Source organism: Drosophila hydei, unplaced genomic scaffold (assembly GCF_003285905.1).
Source record: "Drosophila hydei strain 15085-1641.00,03,60 unplaced genomic scaffold, DhydRS2 tig00000250-arrow-arrow-pilon, whole genome shotgun sequence".
NCBI lineage: Eukaryota > Metazoa > Arthropoda > Insecta > Diptera > Drosophilidae > Drosophila > Drosophila hydei.
This window is the reverse complement of record NW_022045696.1, coordinates 243,030-263,929: the sequence shown is the minus strand read 5'-3', so window position 1 is coordinate 263,929 and position 20,900 is coordinate 243,030. Positions and strand designations below refer to the sequence as shown.

Genomic DNA, 20,900 nt, shown 5'->3' with positions numbered 1-20,900 from the left:
AAGTCTCCAAAGTGTGTAATTTTAAGCACAATATTTGCAGTTATTTTGTTACATTTGTTGTTGCTGTGGATATCTGGGATATATTTAATTTATATCTACTCAACAAGCTCATACGCCAACGATTGCTGCAGACAGATCACAGATTGGCATAAAATAATTAAGCTATATGCACGATCTTAAGGAACAACTAGCAAAGATTTCTGTATTTGATATATATTTGTGCTAAATTGTTGGAAAGTGAAAATTATAGCTAAGGCGATGAATAAGCAAACAATATTCATTTGCCATAAGAAGTATCACTTAGGAGTTAAGATAAAGCGGTTCGTCACGTCTCTTACTCATTCATAATATTCATATTTTTGTCAATGAATTAATATTTAATTAATATTTATTTTCTTGAGCCTTAACAAACATTGAAATGACTTTAAACCAATTAGACACCTTTTTAAGAAATATGAAATATATATTTATAATATAATAATTGAAACTATTTTTGAATACAAAACTTATGGGAATTTATGATAAAACATATTTATTTATATATAAAAATATAATAATATTTGAAAGAAACTTTTATACAAGTCCAATATCAAGCTGGTAAATTTGTTGAATTTGTATATTTTTATAAAAAAATTTCATTTGGAAAAATGAGAAATATAACTAAAGATACTTGAGCCGAGCGCAGTCTGTTTTCAGTTGAGATCTGCCTTAGAAATGATAAGTAAAATAGAAAATAAATAAAAGTTAGAAGATGCCTCAAATGCTCAGATTTCCTTCCGAACAGGCTAACTGGAATCCTTAGCATTTTGACAGCTTTAAAGCAACTTAAAGCCAAGATAGAAATAGAAACACTTTTATAAAAAATGTATCAAACTATTATTAAGCATGTATCACGCGCTTTATAGACTAGCGGAATCATTGGTCCATTTGAATTAAAAACGATGATGGATTTGATTGTGATGATTGCGATAATTAGAGTCTCAGACGCGCCAGTCATGACAATCAAATAGCCAAAATTGTAATTAAACATTAATGTCAGAAAATTTTTTTCTAATTGTTATTTAAATAATTTTTTTTATTTTAAGATGACTTCGACTTGTTCAGCTTTAAAAAATAAACAACAAAGACCTTCTGCTGACACGAAAATATTCTCGTATATTTTTGATTTAAGTTTTATTAATTTGTACATGGAATTAATGTTGATTGAAGACAAACTAAAATTAAATTTAAAAATGTAAATTAAATTATTTTAATATGAAACTAAGAAATAAATTGATATAATTTAGCATTAACTGCCACGAATTTGATAAATGAATTAAAAGTCAGTTTTCAATTGCTCAGATATATATATAATTTGAACTCATCCAGGAGCTGCGCTGTTCACTCCGTGAACGGGCAACATATTTTATAAATATAATATATGTGTGTCTGGTGGAGTAATATTTATGGGTTTTATTTAACAATTAAAGCGCTGTCCCTGCTGACAAATTCCCCATCAACGTGGCGCGGCGAGCATTATTTATGAACTTAAATACACTTGCACAGCAAATGAGAGCTAAATGAGCCACTGTTAATGCGGCATCCGCGGGAGCCGCATGGCGGATTATTTGGCCCGCCTCCGGGGTCAACTGGCCGTGCACTATTTGCAACAAATATTTGATTTGACAATCAAGTGCAAATACAACAATTTGACACCTGACTGCGAGTGCGAGTGCGACACCAGCCACCTGTGCTGCGCTGCCAGCACTGCCTGCGCGTGTTTGATGCGTGTCAGATACACGCGGACTGATAATGACTGCCGCTGAATTGGCGGGCAAGTGTGAAATTCAAACACAGCCACAGCCGAATCGCGTTACAAAATAATAATTTGCAAAGAGCAGCGACAGCCGGCGAAACGCCAGCGCCGACTGCGGTGCAGGTGGCGCAACCACTAGGCGCAGCCTTGTTGCCTGCCACTGCTCCTGCAGCTGCTAACCTGATTGAGCAACTATGCGATACCCTCCGGACAGCGCTCACAACACGCGCTGTCCGCGCACACATAATGCTGCAAGCATTTGTGTAAGCGATTGCAAGCAGACGAATCTAAAAACCCATCATCAGGTTAGTTAATGGAAATTCAGTTTCGCGTTTGACGCGAGTGTTGCGCTGTGACTACAACAAGTTTATACACTAGACGACGCACAGCGGCCGGGTAACACAACTATGTAGCAGAGAGGGGTTGTAACTTTATGAAGTGTGTATCTCGAGTCTGAACTGTGATGATCACAGATTAGCTGTAGGCATCGACTGACTCACTGAACGATCTGAACTCTGAGGATCACAGAATGTGTGAGGCATAGCTGAAGACATCGACTATGCCCTATGCAAAAGAGAAATAATTCTTTGTGGTTTCATGAGTTGTGTATAACGAGTCTCTCAGATGATCACAGAGTGCGTGAGGCATAATTGAAGACGTCGACACTGTGCCCTCTCTCTACCTCCAGTATTAGGTGATAAGACATTGCTTAGCTTGTTTTCAAGATATCAATATCGATATTTCAATAGCCGAATGCCGGCATGTTGCTTGTATCGGTGAGAGCTGCAGAGTGCAGGATATCTTCAAGTCGGTCAGCTGCGCTTAGAGTGCGCTCACTTGTTTGTTGTGGTACAGTTTACGACAACAGCGAGCATATCAACCTGTGCTGCTGTCCATTTCCAGCTGCAGCAGCATCAACATTTGCAATCAGTCGTTCGCCAATGTACAACAACAACAAGAGCAATTGCCACTACAACAACGTTGACGAGGACGACCATCAACCACTAACACCGACAGAGTAGCAACCAAATGACCAATGAACCAGCCACAACTCACACACTCACACACACGCACACACATTGTGACTCATTCTGCATGCTGTCTGTGGGGAGCTTGTCGCATGTTGTCCTTTTTGCTGCCGTCGCTGGTCAATGTTGATGCTGATAAGTAGCAAAACATGAGGTCGCCAGTAATTATGCGAGTGTTGCAAGTTAATTGCAATTGTGTGCAACTGACGGTAGCAAGATTAATTAAATTCATACATGCACGCGCGCTACGCAACCAGCAACCAGCAACCGGCCACCAGGAACCAGCAACCAGAGGAACGTGCAACGTGCAACGTGCAACGTGCAACCTGCAAGCGGCAGGCAACAGCGTTTGAAGGGCTCGTATGCATACGTATAGATACCATCACTCAATGCCAGGCGAGTCAATCTGTTTATTTGTTTATGCAGCACACACATACCCACACACCCACACACACACACACATGCAGCGCATTGTTTAAGTTTACTAATTTCATGCGTGGCAATGTTTTTACATTCAAATCCATAAACTTGACCCACTCGCAGCCCTTCGGCCCCAACGCGCATTTGTATTAGTTAAGTGATTTATTGTCGCAAAATTGTCATTAAAAATTAATGATGCTGCTGCTGCTGCTGCTGTGCTTTGCATTTTATTGTAATATGATTTACATGCTGACCACGACATCGATCGCATTGGGCGTGTCAGACCCATAAACCGACCAAAGGCATTTTGACATTTAAGCCATACAATTTATGAACTACACACAATGTGCTCTACTTAAATCAATTGATAGCATTTAATTAGTGTTTGCATTGTGCAACCTAAACCGAAAGAGACTGAAAAACAGTGCAGGCGAGACAGTGAGAGGGAGAGGCAGAGAAGTCAACTTGCAGGTAAGCTGCAGCTGCTTGACACAAAAACCATTTTTGGCAGGTGGCAGTCAGCAAGCTTTGTTTGCAAATATATTTCACACGGACAAGTTGAGAGTTCGAGCAGCTGTGCTCATTTAATAAGCCCAATTACTATTGCCGCACCTATGTAAGAGCTGTTAGCCAAAATGTTACTTCTCATTGGAGTGACTCCAACTCTGCCAAACTGTCACAGGATCCAAGTGGAATGGAGTACCTCTGTCCATTATAGTATAGTGACTTTGGGGAAATATGGCAGAACCCATGAAACACATATAGCTTCAATCGGATTGAATAGCTGCGTGGATCTAGCCATGTCTGTTTGAAATCTTGAATAATTAATAAACTCATAAAGATAGCTTATCAGATTTCCCTCTTCAAACAAAAGCCAATAACAGAATTTGGGTATTTATAATTTCAAATACTAGAGTCTTGTTCTTTGTCAAATACACACATAAATGTCATAGTCATGCTCAGAAAAATCTCTTAGGTTCGAATTCGAAGATTTTTAACATTTCGTGCGCTTGTGAGTCGCCTGCATCAGCTCAGCGCAAGGTTCTGGGTATATCCCAGTCGGGCACTCCCGATCCGAGCACACCATCTCACTCCAATATTGTTAGTAATGTAATTAATGAGAGCTTAGCTAACCAAAGCGTCATTTTGAATAAATCGGAGCTTTGTTATGGATTTGCAGTGAGTCTGCCATTGCCTCTTTACAAATGGAATACAAAATTCAAAAATATTTTCTATACCTTGTAATTGTCTATATATATTATATTATATATATATATATATATATATATATATATATATATATATATATATATATTAATTTATATATATATATATATATATATATAAAGAATAAACATTTTTTCGACAACATTTTAAAATATTTCCCACACACACACAGATTGAGGCCATTACGAGCGAAATGAATTTATATGTTTATGCATTTTGGGCGCTAAATAAGCTTTAAATATGTATTAATTTAAGTCATAATTGGCAAATCCCTTGTTGCGCTGCGAATTTGGTTCTGTTCACTAAAAAGCTTTGGCGAACCGTAACAAATATGAAAAATATAAAACAGTGACAAAACCAAAAATAAAAAACATAATTAACGGCCATAGCAGACTGTGCAATGCTCTGTAAATTTAAATGGCAATAGGCAAACTGAAGATGCTTCAATAATTCTCTCTAGAGGTGAATAGAGGGTGGGTATGGGTAAGGCATTCGCCTTCTATGCTTTGTTTTAACATATATATATCTACCCTAAAGGGAATTTGTAACTTCATACTTTTCTGATGCAGTCCATTATTTGCGCTCGTTTCTTACTTTCACTTGGTTGTTTATTCGTGTTTATACGGGCAGCTGAACGGACACTGCACAAAGCCAATATACTCATGTTCGCTTTGTGGACCTCTATGGAAATTGTAGCTTGTGAAATTAATGCAAATATTTATACAAATTATTATGTGATATGGTGGCACACACACACGCCCACACACGCACTGCTACTCCTTTCTCTCCTATCCCGACTTAACAACAACAAAAAAGCTTGTTTTGGTTTCGGGGCTATTTTTCATAGTATATCCCAGGCGACGCTTATATACAATAATTTCCCTTTTGGCCATAAAAGTTTATTATTCATGCCAGAGTTGAACGATATTCTGGTGTTCGTGACACGCGCAATCACGAAATATCGCTAGCAGCTTCAGAAGTCATTTAACTTTCTTCAGCCCAAACATATATGCGCAGATAATTGTTGGACTTTAGAGTCGCATAGTTTCGACCAAATATATATACCAAAGAATAGTGAAAGCAACACCAAATCGCAGACAAATGTTGAGAGTGAAATCATAAATTGCCTTAAAATCAATCTTTCAGAGTCAACTATGCCTCGATCGCAGCTGAATGGAGGCAAGGTTGTCCAAGGCTGTCATCCCTAACATTGCACAGCCTAAATCCCTGTGAAGCCCTTTTGTGACTCGCTGCTCACTGGGCATGCAAACAGATGCAGTAATATTTTCTGCAAATTATGGCTTATCGTTGTGGCGCTGCGTATTGGAAGTGCACCACGCGCTCATCTCTATTTCTACTATGCTATTTAAACGTGATTTAAAATAACCACAACAGATTTTGTGGTTTCATGTTGCATTTTATGTTCGATAAGCGGGGCGTCAGGATGCAAAGAACAGACGCATAACAGAGCAGCGCAGGCACGGCGGGTATCAGTTCAATGATAAGCCAGAGGATGAGTGAAGGCTACTGCTGCTGCTGCTGCGGTCAGAATAATTTTAATCCAGGCTGCACGCATCTGCGGCATTTGCTAGAAAACTGTTGGCAATTCGATTGTATTATTAAATGTACTTCAGCAGGCTAAGAATGCCTCGCACTGAGCTACCCTGTAGGCAGCACTCTGCCTATGATGATTGTGCTTCACTTCCTCTCTTACTTCTTAATAACTTACCTTTCTGTTCCACAGTTATTTATAGGCTCATATCAATGCCGAATGCTTGGCGAAGTAATTCCAGTCGCGACTGCAGACTGAGCCAAGCTAATCCAGAGTTCATCATTTTCATGTAGACATTAATAGATCTATATACTTGGTGAGATGCTTCAGTGCCAATGCTCTTTAAACTCACAATTTTATTTTGAGAGAGTTTACACATAGATGTCTTGGATATTGAGAACCTGAATTGAAAACTTGTTTAGTTTCAAGTTTGCTTATTGCTCGTAGAGATCGAAGTTCTATGGACAACTAACAGACAGACTCATATTGATAGATTCTCTGTTGTTGAGATATGTAAACACATATATGTAACTCCATTCTTATAGAGATACAGATGCCTCAGGAGGCACGTATAAATAGTGATGCCAGCTCTTCGGTCCACTCATTCATGGCTGCTAAAGCTTTGTTGAAGCTGAAGCAAAGTGCGCGGTATCTTCTAGTCGTTCCTGCGCTGCATGTTCACTTTGTGCTTCTGTCTGCTCTCTGGCAGCAGTTCATTCACTGATTGAAGTGCTGTGCGCATGCAGCTCTACATGAAATAGACATTTGATTTTGCAACAAATAATAAGCATATTTGATTTATTTTGAACTTGGTAAGATTTTTATATTGACAGATATATGTTTGTTATATAACTATGTTGAACAGATATTGAAAGGAACATGTCATAATTTGCTATCAGCGGATACTCCATTAAAATAATTGGGCGGCAAACAGAAAAGAGGATTTGAGAAAAAAATACCTGAAGCGAGTACAATTTGTAAGGGGAGGGAGGGAGGAAGCCCGTTACTATTATACGCACAGCTCGATAGGCTCTTAAATAGGTAATATGTTATATATGTTATATTTGTGTGTGTATGTGTGTGTGTGTGGGAGGATAATCAATAGCTGATCCATACAATCTATACAAATCGTTATAAGTACGTATATATGTAAGTGTGTTCTCGATATAGTATATATATTATATCTTCGATCTTGTATATAGTATTTATAAATACAGTATATAGCACGGGTGGGTCTTGCATAATGCGTCTACTACATTAGTAACATTCACTAGCTGACATCTGTTCGGTTGTCGTTAATTATTCATTGATAATTTCTGATTATACATAGCTATAGATATATTCAATTATTACTAAAGTTTCATTTTACTATTCGTTTGATCTTATTATTGTTGCGACAATCTCACTGTGCCTCTTAAATCATTATACAATATATGTTATTTATATGTATTTTTATATATATACTCATATATATATTACGTTTATGATTTATGTCCATTTATGACGTTATCTTACTTATAAGTTACACAAAAAAAATACAAAAAAAAAACACATTTTAACAGGCGTCTTTAGGGTTCATAAAAAAAAATATTCACCTTAAATGCGTATTATGCTTATTTATGTATAATATATTTAAGAGGGTTCTCTTCATATGTATATGTTTCTATATATGTACTATATAAGTTGTGTGTGTGTGTGTGTGAGTGTGTTTAATTGCCGTTTGGTTATGAGTTGCCGATATTCCAATACTTTTCGCACTCTCTGCCAACTCTCCCCCTCTCGCTCTGTCTCTGTCTATCGCTCTTTTATTATTTAACTTTAAATATATATATATTTAGTGGAAGCTCCTTTTGCAAGCCACGCGTTACTAACGTCTCACGCTTAGAACTGAACGTTATGGCATTGACTTCTAGTTTTGTTTCCAACTGGTAGCTGCATGTATAGGGAATAAACAAGTAGAAAAGAAGAAGAAGAAGGAGTAGGAAAAGAAGAAAAAGAAGAAGAAATACATATAAAGTCCATCGAATAGTTTTAGCTGTCCTCTGTTTTTCTTTAAAGCAATCTGCTTAACTTATTTCCAACAACGAGCTTCGTCGGCTGCAACCGACTGCGTAATACTCGCTCACTGCACACAAATAGCTCTATTTACTACAATATATAATACAATATAATAAATAATATAATAATAATTTCTACTTATAATTGAGAGTCTACTAAAATGTGCTGGCTCCAACGATGCAAAAGCTTTAACTTTTTCATGTAAATATTTTAAGCAACTCATTAGATGAGCTTAAAAGTAACTAGAAAACTACAGAAGTTGAAGTTTTTCATAGACTTACAGTGGAATATATATAATTAAAATTGCAAGCCTTTATTTAATATATGTTTCAAAATATACATTTCTCTGCTCTATGTCTCTCTCCCTCTCAAAGACACTCTGTGTGCATCTGTCTCTTACTCTGGGCATTTATCTTGTACCCTGTATTTTCTCCCTCACTCTCTCGCTCTCTTCCTCTCTTTATCTATCTCTTGGCTTCATAAAAAGAGACGGACAGACTCTCTTGACTGCCTGAACGAGTATTACTGTGTCTCCCACAAAACATTTATTTGTTTATTATTATTTCTGCATTGTACTGATTAGCAATAAACTAACAAATTTGCTGTTGAAACTCAGTTTGTTTCCACTCTCAAGCACAATAATATAATAGAATAATATAATAGTATAAGACGTATATATACCTTTATAATAGACCTCGCGGTACATGGTGGGGCAGGCGGCCTTTGTCTTCGCCGTCTTGAAGTCAATATTTGTGCGAATGGGTCGATGCAGCAGCGGCTGAGGCGGACGATAGTTGTTGCCCAGCGGAGCCTTGGGATGGTCGGGACTGCCCTGCATCAAGCGGCGCAGTGCGTGCAACTAAAAACAGAACGAGCAACAAATACAAAATGGATGAGACTTAAATGAAAAGCGTTTCCAGAATGTCAGACTCCGCCAGCTTTATGCCAGACAAGACAATATTCTATTTTACGACGCGCTGTCCTAAAAGTGCGGATCTAAGAACTGCATTGAGTCATTTCGTTACTTTGTTCTAGCAGCAGGGCAAAAACTTAGCCCGAGAATAAAACATTTTCACATAACTTTAAATTGTTGGATGACAGCAAAATGAGGAAAAAAATGCTGTCTCTCATGAACAATAATCTGCCCCGCCCTGACTAACAGTTGGAGAGATGACATCAGTTTAAATCTGCCGGCCTCGAACTCTTCTATGAATTGTTCTGGGATTGTGGACATAGATAAAAAAAAACTCATCTGACATCGATCGTATGAGAAGCGAATACATCTTTGACTCTTCTTCAAAGCAAATCATAGCAATGTCTTTAGGCTGAAGATCCGTTTCAAGGAGCTAGGATATCAGCGCATTCCATATTCGACTATCGATACTTTCAAATTCCAAAATTCAGTGAATGATTAAGGCCATTTCACGCTCTCTGTGGCTGTTTCTGCACTGTCGTATCTGTCTCATTTGAAAGCGGCTCTTGGCACACTTCAGTGCAGTGTGGCACTCTAATTTGGTAAATTATATTTTGTTAGCAAGGTGCAGCCGTGTAGCCAGCCGGCTTTATTGGCATACATCACTAAATTACATCGTCGTTGCACATTTGTCGGTGGCTTGTGGCTCGTGGCCTGCTGTACGAATCGACCCCGTCCGCTATTGCAGGGTGTTATTGCTGCTGTCGTCTGAGTGCTCCAGGGCTGCCACAAGTTGTAGCCATGGTCTCTCGGGTGCCATTTCGCTTGTTGAAGTTTTTATGAGTCTGACTCGGCGGCTGCCTAGTCCGTCTGCGACTTCTGCTCCAGCCCGAGCCGCTTGTATATTCAGCCATGTGCAAGTGTGCTATAGCCAGCACGTCCTCCTCCTTCGTCTCCGCCTCAGCCTTCTCCTCCTCATCGCCATTCGCTTTTGCCCTTGCCGTTTACTGTATTTACACGTACGACGACGCCCGCTCCTCTGGCTGCATTCCAGAGCCTGCCTGATGGCCATGCATGTTGGCGTCTTTATTACGGCGCGGCACTTAATAAACATTTGCATTACATTTTGTGTGCTGTCTTTTTTGTTTGCTCGCATCGCAGGTACGCAGGCAAAAAGTGGCCATCACTTGCAGTTATAGTCGCTGTCTCTTTGTTGCTATTGTGTTCCCTGGTCTCTGGGCTCGAGTGGCAACTTTATTCAAAACTTTACTGAGCAATGCAAACGACATCACAAAATTTAGCAATTATGATATTATGAATCTCTCTAATTGCTAGCCAGGGGAGCCATAAAGAAACAATTGCTAATGCAAATAAATAATTTCTTGAAGACAGTTCGTAACTAGTTCAACGTGACCTGACATGGAGCTCTAATATAATCATAAAAGTGTAGATATTACTTTGTATATCAAATGACAGAGCTGCAGGCAAGCCTTCGCAGCAACCGTTGAGCTATCGAGCATGAGGCATTGGCTCTTGAGCTGGCTTCTACTAAATAATGTTTTAACGAGGGGTTTGTTTATGGAAGCCAATTTTATTTCATTTTGCTTGCATCACAGTTTAATATGTTGTTTCTTTTGATACAGACTAAAGACTAAACTTATGAAACTAAGGTAACTTTATGGTAACAAGAAGTTGTGGGTGTTGCAGCTTGGCGTGGCCTGATCTTGCCGTTTGCTTACTTGCAGAGCTCTGAGCGTAGTGAGATGAAGCTGCAGAGTGGCGTCAGCTTTCTCTTGAAAGTTTACATACATTGAGAGACAATATATCTAGTCTATAAGTTAGTCAGTCAGTGTTCAAATGATATTTAATTTCGTAAACTCCAGCCACGAGCAAGCGCTGTAAGACTGAGAGAAGCATCTGAGGTATGAAGAGAAAATGGATGCAATCTAGTTGCAAATCTAAATCTACGGTGCCAACTGTCTCTTAAATTAAAATGTCAGACTGACGACAGAATTCAATTGCCATTGCTAGATCAAGCTGTTCCGATAACTATATTTCAGCAGTGATTTAAGTTATCGATCAATATGGTAGGGGACGGTATGATATGGTAAGAAATAATTGAAAATATAAAGGAAATTCCAACAATGCAATATAAAGTCGGAAGGCATTATGGCCTGAGCGTGTTAAGCTAAATTCTTAAGCCAATATTCTGATAGAGTTTGCTATGAGAATTGAAAGAGACCAACACAAGTCGAGTCAGCATCGACAAAGAATTATACACAGTTGACCTTATGCCTAAAGTACACTCAGCAAAGCCTGAGGCAGCCAGCTGATTGCTGTAATATTCCGTACATAATGGCATTGATGGCGCTTCAAAATTAAACCAAAAGAGCCGTCATTACAATTTCCCTTTCGAAGCGTCTTAATTGATTTTCCTGTATAATACAATTTTTTATACAGCAATTTATAATTTCACTTTTCTCTCTTGCAATTCAAAGCACCAAATCATTTATAAGTCCCCAGATCAACTAGTGAAAGGAAACAGCCTGTTGTATATTGTATAGACACACTAAATTCAAGATACACAAATATTATTATTGAACAAAGTAATAGTCTACAAGGCCACGCCCATTTGAGACTTCATTATGATGATTCGGCACGATATATGGGTCTTATTGCTGTTTCGTAATGGTCTTAGCTCCGAATGTCTTACCTGTTGTTTTGTTATGTAGATTGGCTTATTAAGCACCACCCAGGTGACGGTCTCGTGGCAAGCAGGAGCTGTTGTCGAGCCATCGTATGTCATGTAGTGGTCCGTATCGGGCAGCAGTCCGCGTATGGAGAGCCGCTTCACAAAGACCTCGTCGCCGCCATAGCGGATACGCTCCAGCTGGTCGGTCAGCATGCGCAGCTCGGGATTGGAGAGGTCTCCCAACTAACAGACGGGCAGACAGTTAACGTATAACTGCTCCAAGCAGCACACAAGTTGCGTCACGACTTACCTGCAGTAGAATGGAGACGCCAACGATGCCCTGCGCCCGATTGAGGGCGTCTGAGAAATTTGCATATAGCTGTGAGTTGTAACCGAATATTTGTATCTGCAAGGTCGACGAGAAAGGGCTTAATAAGGCTGACGTCGTATATGTAAACGGATTAAATATTCTATTTCATATTCATATACTCATTTTACTTGTCAAACAAACTTGCTAACACTGAACTGCAAATATTTATATACACGCATCTATATGAGTTGAAGTTGCACATGAAGGTTTAAAGGCTTATAAAAGTTATATTATATAATTACATTTGCAAATTGATTAGGCAGTTAATTTGATGAATTCCAATTAGATAGTTCTCAGTACTCTGAACACTTTCAAGTGTAACTTCTTAGAGACGCTTAGTCCCATAATTACGTCTCCCAAATCTCTTTTGAATTCCGCATTTCCCAATCGTCTGTCTCTGCTTATTGCTGCTGCTCAGAGTTCCGAGGTCAAGGTTGGGCTTGTCTTACTGTGCCTTAGTATAAATAAATTATACTCTGATAAAGCTCCAAAATGCGCTTCATTTTAAAGTGAAGAACCGCACAAAATCCAAGCTGAGCTTATGTCTAATCATTGCCTCGCCCGTCGACTGCAGCGACTGGGCTTGCTGTTCATGCATTACCTGGCAGCTGGCCGAGACGTTGGTCGCTGTTTAATTGTGGAAGGACTTACCATATTCCTGTGAACATTGCCTATGTATCTATGTCTGTATCTCTGTGTGGAGTGTTATCGTTTGTAAAATGCTTCTACGTGTTGCCAACGGTACAGGATACGACACGAACTGGAGTGGGCAGATGCCACCTGCAGTCGCTCTGTAAGCTAGGCATCCGCGTACCACCCAATGGAATGTGCTTTGGGTAGCTAGGCTGCTGCACTCTCTCTTAATAGCTAGCTAGAGCTCTGCTCTGAAATGCTTTGTTAAATTGAATTTGGCCTCTAATTCATCTCATGGGCATTGCACTCAGACCACTCGGACTCCGACCATGCCCCTCTTGCTTAACGTTACGATTTTTTCAACAATTTGTGCTGTGAGCAAAATGCTTAAGGCCAGCTACGTAGAACAGCCAAAATCGGGTGAATAGCTGGACTGTGCTTCGTTGCTTTCACTGTTAGTTCTTCCCACTTGCACAAAACCTCCCTGAACCCAATGGACCCAAAAAAATGTGTATCGGAAATGCAAGACTACAAAATATATTCTTAACAATTTGGTTTCGGCAGTAGATGGAGCTATGCACTGAACGTCTTTTCACTTTATATCTGCATCTGCGAGTGTGTGGTATATTCTAGTCAGGCACTCCTTGCAACTGGCAGCGCTTGATGCAAGCAAAATAATGAAATTTCAAGAATGAATAAATTTAATGAATATTTGTATTATATTTAATAATTTCTTCTAAAGTGGAGGGTGGATTGTTTCGAGATTGTCATTGATGTTGAACTTTTCCGTCATTATTTAATTGTGAGCTCGCCTGAGCACAAAAAACAAAGCAAAGTAAGACATTGGAAATAGCCGTTTCAGTGATGCCTGTTCTTCATACAAAAGCTGCTAAATTTATTCTAAAATTTATTTTTTCAGTTGCTTTGCCTTTAAGTATCGCATAGACTTTATTTCTTAGTAAATATATACTCAACATGTGAAGCCAATATGCTCCTTTCATATGGCCAACGAGTATGAAAACAAATAAGTTACTCTAAGTTGCTAATGCTCATCTAGAAGATACTGCGAACACACACCCCCAGCCGCCGTAACAAACATTCAAACTTTCTTGCATACACACACACACACACACTCGCACACACACATAGCGAATCACGCGAGAAGCTGTGTGCTTGCGAGGGTCAACAACAGTTGCGCACTTTACACAGCGGTTCCACTGCATGCCTCAGCTCCGCACTATGGGAAATGAATTCTTAAAGTCGAATGCTTATGAAATTTTCAGTCCAAGGCTCTAGGACTGCAAATGTTGAGATGGAGGCAAAGTTATGCAAAAAGTCAAATATTATTCATTTAATTAATGTTATATGAGAAGCTGTCAAACTGTGATTTGCTATGGCCAAAACATGATATTTGCCACAATAATTTCTTTCTCTTCTCTAAATTGATGAATCACATCTCACACTGAACTTGCTACCTGGATAAATTGCATAAATTGATATCGAAATGCACTGAATATCATAAGTAAAACACGATCTTTGTGTAGATTGAAGAGCAAACTGGCAGGCAGATTCTAGAAGACTCTACATGAGCTACATTTCCCGTCGAACACTTTGAAGTTTGATTAGCAATTATCATGAGATCCGACATGACTTCCACACATCATTATATATGGCATATATATTCAATATTTAAGAGAAACATTGAAGGCTCTTGCGCCTTGCACATTACTTTCGGCAAGTGTATAAATATTCATTTAAATATGAAAACTACATGCTGCAATTTTAATGTGTGCCCAGTAAGGCAAACAAAAATGAAATTAAATTAAAATTTCTAAAGTTGTTGAGTGTTGAGCTGGCTGCCACAAAGAAGCACATGCAAATAAAGGAGCCGAGGCACAAACCGTAAATGCAAATGAAATTTTGACGAGTAAATTGCAACACAAATTGTGTGAGTTTATAGCACAGACTACTCGAGCCATGCAAGTGCTGCCAGCTCGTTCTCAAACGAATTACTTAGCCAAATCACATAAAGGCTACTCAGCACAACACGTCCTCGGCTGCTCTATGCAATCTGGACTCTTAAAGAGCTGGGCAACAAGGCATCAAATGTCGCTACAATTGAAGCGATTATAGCTTAAGCTCTTAAAAACCTGTTGGGCTGAAGCAAGAGTCAACTGAATACAGACGATTGACCAATTAATGGGTTAAGCGAAAAGATTCAGCAGACCTCAACTGAGCGGATAAATCTGTTCATTAAATCGTAATTATATTTGATATTTAGTTCATCAACCCTCGTAGAGCACACACAAACTCTGTGTAATCAATAAAAGTATAAAACATGTTTGCTTTTTTTTATCATAAACCTGACAATGTCTAAAATGACAATTGACAATTCAGAAAAAAAGAATCGGATGTTTGCTGCAGGGTATACAAACTATGCAATATTTACCGCAAAGTAAAATGTTATACTTCCGTTTCATTAAACAGCAAAGCGTGCGGCAGCAGCAACAACAAAATGTGGACGGTAGCAGCAGCTGCGTCTACCAGTAAATAGCCGGACGGGGTCCGAGTGCCAGCAGGCACCATACACAAGGCCTAAATCCCGCCCACTCTCGCTCTCTCTCCCTCCATCTCTAAGCCCAATTTGTTTGTCTGTTTGCTCAAAGAGAAGGCAATATACAAAGCAAGCTCTCGGCACGCTGCTCGCCTGAACAACATAGGCATGAACACACACAGCCACACACCCACACACACACTTACACCGACACAAACACACAAATCGACAAACAATCGGGTAGAGAAAAGGCAACTTAATCAGATCAATTACACATGTTTTTACTGCATGGATTGCAGGCTTGTCGTCCCTGCGTAGTCCGAGCCAGGTCATAGCTCAAGCCAAAGCCATGGCTAACAGCCCAGCTACCGGCAATGCCTCAATAACAGTGGTTGCTAATAAACATTCAAACGATATAAATTGTTGTTGGTCTGATTTGCCAATTCATAAGGAAAAGTGATCGAAAACCTTTAGCCAAAAGCTGTAAAAGGGAATAATTAACAGGAAATATCAATGCTAGATGGTGCTAGATAGGACTCTGGAGTCAGTTAAATAGAGACTTCTGTTGACAAGTAAGTTGAGCCTGACTGAAAATGCATAGAACTAGCCTAGAATTAAGCATGAAATGCCAAAGTTTTTCGAATCCATTGTTATCTAGATCTTAATTGGAATACCTCAGATCATTTGCAATTGGTATGACCGACGTCATTGAGCTAAGATTTTCGCTTTAATACACGAGTCAGACTAGGCAAACCTATTTGCTCTCTCTCGCTCTCTTTCTCTTTCACTCAGTATTAATACTTTGATCTCTGACATATCAAGTGTTCATAAAGATCCATAAAAGTATTTGAGCAGACTAATCAGACGCAGCCTCTGCCTGGCAGCTTTGCTTCAGCTATGTTATTTGATATGCTTCTATAAGCCTCAACACTCAGTCGAGTAGCTAAGCATTTGACTTGCTTGACTACAATCGCGATCAGCTAACAGAGATATATAGGTTCTTTAAGCGATCTCAAATTGTTCGAAATGGCTGTGTGAAGTTGCTCCAGAAAGCTAAAAAACTACATTCGCCCGTTGAGCACTTGGCGTCCACTGTGTTCACTTTGGGTGAAACTTTTGGATTTGTTGCGGAGGCAGAAGGTCGAGCGTAGTTTACTTAGATTCTGCTGTGTTGCAGCAGCAGCAGCCTGGCAGGAGCTGAAAGGGACTTGGTCTGAAAACACGGCCTCGTGTCAACACTTTGCCGAGCAGCCATGAATCTATTGTTGGCATATATGCCTATGGGTGTGCATGTTGGAGGTTTGTCAGTCACTTTTCCAGACAAATGAAGCAAATTAGCTTCACACAACACACAGAGAGGCCGACGTGGTTGGTCGGCAGCAGCAACATTGGACTAGACTGATGCTGGAGAGGACTAGCTCCGTTGGCTATAGCACACAGATCCTTTCAAGTGTATGCCTGGCTGTCAGACTTCATGTGTGTGTGCGTGTGTGTGTACGCAGATGTACATTTGACCAGCACTTGCTGCTAATTATGCGCTGCAGGAGCCACAAGTGCAGCAGTAAAGCAAATGTCCCGTTTTGCTGGAGTTTTAAAAAGCGCTCACACGAAAAGATGAGCAGGGATATCTGGCGATGCGTGGCAGGCATTTTTAATGGCTCTGACCACACGCTTTTTTCTATGCTAATTAAAGTAACTATGTTAGATGGAGCAACTGAAGTCCGCTTGCTCTATTGATAGTCGCCTCTGACGAAACTTTCTGCTTAGTCAGTTGTTTGGCACACCTAATTAAAGCTCACGCAAATTTCAAATCAAATAACACTCTTAATTTGTTGAAAGCGAAAAAGAAAAAAAATGCAAAAATCAATCCAAATTTCACAGCAACAGCTCATTACCAGTAAATATTTGGCCTCGTTCGGCGTGCGCTGGCAGTGAGAGGCACAGATACGGATACATTTGTATAGTTAAGTACCTCATGGTTAGCGCGTAAATTAATGGTTAAACCGTAGGTCACGTCGGTCGTTTTGGGTTGCCAACGCTGCCACGTTGCCGCGTTGCCACACTGCCACGTTGCCACGTTGCAAACGGATGGAGCTGCAGATGGATGGAGACCGCAGACACCATAGACCGCTGAAAGGGGATTGAAACGTGTACAGAAGCTCATTTGGCAGCAAGGATGACTACGGCCGGGTCAAAGGGGTTGGTGCAGGTCGGGTGTGTCAAACGATTAAATTTCAGCCACAAGACAAGTGCTAAATTACCACAACCACCGGCAAAAATAAACCAAATCAAACAAGCAACAATACCAACAATGTGCCAAAATAATAAAAAAAAGAAAATAAATATATATATATATATATATATATATATATATATATATCAAGCCTGAATACGCCGTCATTCTGATCTCCCCCATTTTTAACGCTGAAATCAAAGGCTTGTTTGCTTCAATCCTTGTATCGATTTAAGTGTGGCTTGGCAGCAAAATAAATCGAATTGCCAATTATGAATTAATTAAAAAGAAACCCCTCTCCGACGTGCTCATTAAAGTACGGACAGCCAAGATATCTTAAAGGCAAATAAAAATTTGTTTAAATTCTGACATATTTTCATTGCGACTTGCAACTTTTAATAAATTTGTAGAGGCAACACCCACATATTTATATGGATAAACGGAAAATGGTATTTTTCCTAAAGTTTTATAGCTAGAAATTCTTAGAAATGAACTGCTGTTGATCTCCTCTGTTAAAGTCTGATTCTCTCAGTAAAGTTTCTGTAGATCTCTCTCTTAAGATTACAGACAACTGGACCTCATACCTGCTGTATAGAATTGCCAAAAATAATGTGACAATTCGGAAAAACTATATCTTCCAAGCTAGAGTTTCCGAAATTTGACCGTTAAATTGCTGTGAACTTACTTTTGATATAGATCAGAATACATTTATTTTGGGTTTAAACAAGAATCTAAATATTTATTATATTTCTCGCTTTTTTGGTTTTTATTTTTGCTTACAGATCTGACAACATTAACTGAAATATGCCCAACTTTTACTACATGTTGTACTTGCAGACAGATTTGCCGAGCCTTAATCATAGTTTTTTATTGTTAAAGAGGCTTGTAAGACGCTCTCTGGAGCTTTTCATTACAGCTCCTGATTTATCTGACCATTCGCAACAATTTGAGTCATTTGGTCGCCAATCTGCTCTAGTGTGCGGCATGGTAATATGAGTTAATCACCATTGGCATTTACTAATTAGACGTATACGCTGCATATGCAGCAACTTACAAATTGGCAACAGCTGCACATTATGGCCGCAAGGACTGGAGCAGGCCAATGGGCCAGCGGGCCAAGTACGTATAACGAAAACAACAACAAAAAAGAAGAAAAAGGAAGAAGGGCGCAGGATGCTGGGCAGCAGGGAGCAGCAGACAATGACTGAGAGAAATTTGCTGCCATTTGTTGACATGCCGCTAGTGAGTTGCTTGGCTCAGTTGGCTCACCCATTATCTGTTATGGACTGGGCAGTAAAATCAATAATGATCATTTAACATAGCGCCATGGCGAGCAGAGTGTGGCCAGGGCAACAAAGGAGGAGCAGCTGAAAGGACAATCAGTTCCAGCTGCCTGAGCACATAGCCCCAATGAATCTGCAAATGGCTCGACAAATTAGCACGCCACGAGCGCGCCTCAAGTGGCAGTAGGTTTTAATCTTTAACCTTTCTCACTCTGTTTGCACTGCCAGCGCCGGCTTCCCGCCCCACGGACGGCGGATTTACATATTTTTAATAAACTGCCGGCAATTCAACTGAGCGAAACAAACCAACTCGACGAGTATGTGCCTCTGCACTCGATGACATCTAAATGGAAAACGGGGGCCGAAAGCATATTTGCCAAACAAGCTGAAGCAGAAGAAGAAGAGGCGTCAGCCTTCAGGCAACCAGGCAACAAGGCGAGCACATTGACTGAAGCGTTCACATATGTATCCTGTGATACACTCCACAAATCTGCACTGCAAGTCCTAGAGACGGACCATAAGCAACATGAGGCCATTTCTGAAGTTTCCCTTGACTATGTCGAAGATCCAACTGCTCACATATATATGCTCAAACTTAAGGCTCTCTTAAAGCTAGACAACCCGAAGTTGACTAATCGGAGCTGACTATAGAAAGTTCTCCATCAATCCTGTCGTACTCTGATTGCTTACGAGATTTGAAAATAAACAATATAGAGGCAACACCATAACATACAAATAGATATATATATATATATATGTGTGTGTGTTTAGTAAGCTTTTAATGGATAATCGGAAAAGAATTACAGCTCCACTTTTATGTCGAAAATTCTCAGATATAAGTTGCTCTCGACCTCCTCTATTAAAGCCTGTCACAATATTTGAGCTCAACTATACAAATTATGTAGTAAAGTTACTTTAGACTCTGGTACTTATTTTCAACTAGGCCCTCAGCATATATGTTTATGCGATATGTTATATATGTTTATGATATATGTATATATGTTTATGATATATGTTTATGCGGCCTCTGAGGAATAGGAAGAATCCATCTTAATAATAAGTACTTCAAAAGCGCTTTTTCTTATATTAATAAAATCGAATAATTGTATATCTACACTTGCTGTAGCTTGTCAAATTGGAATATATTTATATATATTTATGTATATATATTATATATTTAAGAATAAATTTCAAAATTGTACAGGCGGATCAGCTCCTCTGCGTATAGAGTTTTCCGTGGCATAGTTCACCAAAAAAAGACGTGACAAGCTTAAAAATATTTATTAAAAAGAGTGTTAAGTAGTTGGTTGCTCCCGACGGTAAGATTCCTAAATTTGCTCTTGTTAGTTTCGTAATGTTGATTAAAATAACACAAAAATAAAACAAATCAAATATATTTTATTATCAAATTATAATGTAAAGAGTTAGTTTGTGTCCGACTATAACTTACCCTAGCAACGCACTTTACTTTCATTAAGATTCCATTAGAAAAACCGCTTACCACTTCATGCATAACCAGCGCTAAAAGCTTGCAGCTGTGTGAAATGCATTTATAAGTAGTTTTTAAGCTGAAAATCAAATCTCCTAGACCCAAATATGGCAAAGTTCTGTACGCCACTCGCTGAACCCAATAGAAATGCATATTCAGGGTGTATAGGCTCTGTTGGAATGTATGTTACAGCCAGAAGGAGGCGTGGCGGGTACTATAAGGTATATATGCTATAGGTAAGGTGTGATATAGTCATGCCCGTCGTTCTGTATGTCTATAAAAATAAATTATGAATAAAAAATGCTTGAAAAAGAGCAGCAAATTTCCTCATAAATTCTATTTAAAGGCTATGTAAATAAACAATTTTTCGGCAGAACTTCAAGTGTTGACTTTAACCTTGATCAAATAAGCCGCTCGTTTATCTGCGTAAATATTTAAGCAGACGATTAACAAGCGGCGACAAGTGAAGTAAAACAAGTGGAGAGTGTTCTGCCAGCCGTCGTGAAAACTCTTCCTTCACTCATATTTAATATACTTATATACACACATACATACACATATATGTGTGTATGTGAAGTAAACATATTTTAGCTGTAACAATAATCCAGCTGTTTGCACCTATGAAAGACTTCTACGTTAAGCTGAAGTCCGTT

General features: G+C 39.2%; 1 protein-coding gene across 1 annotated transcript in view; it reads right to left on the bottom strand.

Moving 5' to 3' along the window:
* Positions 1 to 7,909: 7,909 nt before the first annotated feature.
* LOC111596575 (carbonic anhydrase-related protein 10) overlaps positions 7,910 to 20,900 on the bottom strand; it is a 46,145-nt gene continuing 33,154 nt past the window's right edge. Inside the window, exons 6-9 of the mRNA XM_023310848.2 lie at positions 11,996 to 12,091; positions 11,707 to 11,928; positions 8,762 to 8,939; positions 7,910 to 7,954 (exon numbers count right to left, since the gene is read on the bottom strand). Of these exons, the coding sequence (XP_023166616.1) occupies positions 7,932 to 7,954; positions 8,762 to 8,939; positions 11,707 to 11,928; positions 11,996 to 12,091 (519 nt within the window). The 3' untranslated portion in view covers positions 7,910 to 7,931. The remainder of the gene's footprint in view (positions 7,955 to 8,761; positions 8,940 to 11,706; positions 11,929 to 11,995; positions 12,092 to 20,900) is intronic.